The sequence below is a fragment of the Etheostoma cragini genome, chromosome 23 (assembly GCF_013103735.1).
Source record: "Etheostoma cragini isolate CJK2018 chromosome 23, CSU_Ecrag_1.0, whole genome shotgun sequence".
NCBI classification, from domain to species: domain Eukaryota; kingdom Metazoa; phylum Chordata; class Actinopteri; order Perciformes; family Percidae; genus Etheostoma; species Etheostoma cragini.
Window position 1 is genome coordinate 14,527,048 of NC_048429.1, and position 3,046 is coordinate 14,530,093.

A 3,046-nucleotide genomic window follows, 5' to 3' on the forward strand; every position below is an offset into this window, starting at 1 on the left:
CTCAGATCACACTTAACATCCAGACACATCTGACTGTGGGCCAGAAGGTGCTCTCTAACTTCGCCTGTCAATTCTCTATGAGTTCCAGTGAGCTTTGTCGCAGAGACAGCCCTCCTCCACATTTCCCACAATGCACCTGCATCCTTTCTAAAGGCACACTTCCTGCTGGAGGTCAGTGCCGTTTGATAAATACAACAATCCAGTGAATTTAAAACCTGAAGATCAAGGACTTTCACTGTCACAAGAATCCTAAAGTGAAGTTCACCTCTTTTTTTCACTTAACAGGCCTGAATGTCACACTGAAGATTAAAGTTGGGACGACACACTTGATTGAACTACTGAAGCTATCCAACTGCTCGGACATCAGGGGCCCGCCAACTTCTGTCCTGTAAGTCCACTACCAATTTAAAGAAAGTTCACGTCTAGCATAAATGATAAAAGATAGAGCTGAAATACAAAATACTTATTGCAAGATTAATGATCATGTCCCAGTGATACAGTATTTTTTTTTTTTAACCTTGTCTTGTTCCGGAATCTCCTTTTGTTTTTGTTTCTGTTCCACCAAGGTTTATCTATTGAGAATCAATGTGAACAAGTACAAACAACATTTGAGCTGTAAACTCAACCTGAGGCATCCAACTGACATGCGAGACATGCAGACAACTGAAAGCTGAACACACAAACACATATTAACCCGCACACGGCAGTCATCAAAAACTTTGTATCTAAAGGTTACAAAAAAAATAAAAATACACAATACACACAACAAAAGATGTAAGAAAGTAATAGAAGCAGTTAACTTGGTTAGTAGTAGTGTTGCATCTTTCTTTTTTCTTATGTTATACAGCTATTTTGTATACATTTGTATTGTCTGTTTATTTTATACAGGTGAAACTAAAAAAAATAGTATATGGTGCAAAAGTTTATTCATTTCAGTAATTCAACTTAAAAGGTGAAAGTAATACATTACAATAATATTAATACATTAGATTCTCTATGGGGGTCAGGAGAGTTTGCGGGCCAATCAAGCACAGTAATCCCATGGTCATTGAACCAGGTTTTGGTACCTTTGGCCGTGTGGGCAGGTGCCAAGTCCTGCTGAACAATGAAGTCAGCATCTCCATAAAGCTTGTCTGCTGAAGGAAGCATAAAGTACTTTAAAATGTCCTGGTAGACGGCTGTGCTGACACTGGACTTAATAAAGCACAGTGGACCAACACCAGCAGATGACATGGCTCCCCAAACCAACACAGACTGTGGAAACTTCACTCTGGACTTCAAGCATCTTTGGATTGTGTGCCTCTCCATTCTTCCTCCAGACTCTGGGACCTTTGTTTCCAAATGAGATGCAAAATTAGCTCTCATCAGAAAAGAGGAGTTTGGACCACTGAGTAACAGACCAGTTCTTTTTTTCTTTAGCCCAGGTAAGACGCTTCTGACGTAGTTTGTTGTTCAGGAGCGGCTTGACAAGAGGAATAAGACATTTGAAGCCCATGTCCAGGACCCGTCTGTGTGTGGTGGCTCTTGATGCAGTAACTCCAGCCTCAGTCCACTCCTTGTGGAGCTCCCCCACACATTTGAATGGCCTTTTCCGGAAAATCCTCTCCAGGCTACGGTCGTCCCTGCTGCACCTGCACCTTTTTCTTTCACACTTTTCCCTTCCATTTAACTTTTTATTAATGTGCCTTGATACGGCACTTTGAGAACATCCAACTTCATTTGCAATTACCTTTTTGAGGCTTTCCCTCCTTGTGGAGGGTGTCAATGATGGTTTTCTGCACAACTGTCAGGTCTGCAGTCTTCCCCATGATTGTGAATTCCACTGAACCAGACTGAGAGACCAATTAAAGGCTCAGGAACCCTTTGCAGGTGTTTTGGATTAATTAGCTGATTATAGTGTGATACTTTGAGCCTACAATACTGAACTTTTGCACCATTTGCTGATTTTCTGAGATTTTGAATTTGGGGTTTTCATAAGCTGTACGCCATAATCATCAAAATGACATCAAATAAAGGCTTGAAATATCTCACGTTGCATGTAATGAGTCTATATAATATATTAGTTTCACCTTTTAAGTTGCATTACTGAAATTAATGAACATTTGCACCATATGCTAATTTTTTGAGTTTCACCTGTATTAATGTGTAATGATGTTTTATGTACGCACCAACCACTAAGGCAAATTCCTTGTAAGAGTTACTTACTTGGCAAAAAAGCCTTTTCTGTTTCTGATTAGGTAGCAGATACAGTATTACTATCTAGGGGTCTTTATGTTAAGATATTATAATTTATATTTGGGTATTAATTATAGGTTATAACATTTGTTTTCTTGCAGGTGTCGGCAGTGTATCGGTGCCGGGTGTAGCTGGAGCCACAACGGCTGTTCCTGGGCAAATCAAGGCGTGGGCAGTGTGATTATATTTTTTATTTATTATTGTTCCAATGTTTTGCTTTATTCATACAAAGATTAACTTTTCTGATATTAGAACAAAGGAGAAACAAACTGCTAGCTTCCATCAAAAGTTACTAAAGGAAATACCTTCCAACCCCAAAACTCTTATTTACATGTTGTCTTGTTAGCTAATGTTAGCAATCTAGTCACTAACTCAGTCCCCACATTGCTGTCTGCTCAAAGTTTTCAGAGTTTAGACATTTTGCAAAGATGTCCCCTTCACTACGAGGACAGGGGAGTCGCTGAGTGCATTTCAGTGAACACTATTGCTGAACAGTAATTATTTAAGCTAACTGCTCATTAAACCAAAATGTCACATTTTCTATTTCTGAATGTCAAACACATAAGACTGTATTACAGTTGTTGGAATATACCAAAAGCAAGCTGATTTCTTATTATTTGTCGTTTTTGAGCTAAGCTAACGTTAGCTGAAACAGATCCAGTATCAACTCTTAATAGAACCTTTAAAGTGAATGCCATGCCTAACTTCTCCTTACTTCCTCCTGCAGGTCAGTGTTTGCCAACAGATGGAGTCAGGGATGAACTTTACTGTGAGTCTAAACATCAATTGTCCCTCTGATTCTCACCTAAAT

At 39.2% G+C, this 3,046-nt stretch overlaps 1 protein-coding gene across 5 annotated transcripts in view; it reads left to right on the plus strand.

Annotated features, from left to right (window-relative positions):
• Window positions 1-3,046, plus strand: part of plxnc1 (plexin C1) — a 41,889-nt gene that overhangs the window by 3,996 nt on the left and 34,847 nt on the right. For 4 of the 5 annotated variants that reach the window (XM_034863325.1, XM_034863327.1, XM_034863326.1 and 1 more), the window contains exons 6-9: window positions 6-171; window positions 286-388; window positions 2,337-2,412; window positions 2,963-3,004. In XM_034863325.1, the coding sequence (XP_034719216.1) occupies window positions 6-171; window positions 286-388; window positions 2,337-2,412; window positions 2,963-3,004 (387 nt within the window). The remainder of the gene's footprint in view (window positions 1-5; window positions 172-285; window positions 389-2,336; window positions 2,413-2,962; window positions 3,005-3,046) is intronic. The other variant, XM_034863324.1, reaches the window with a different exon arrangement.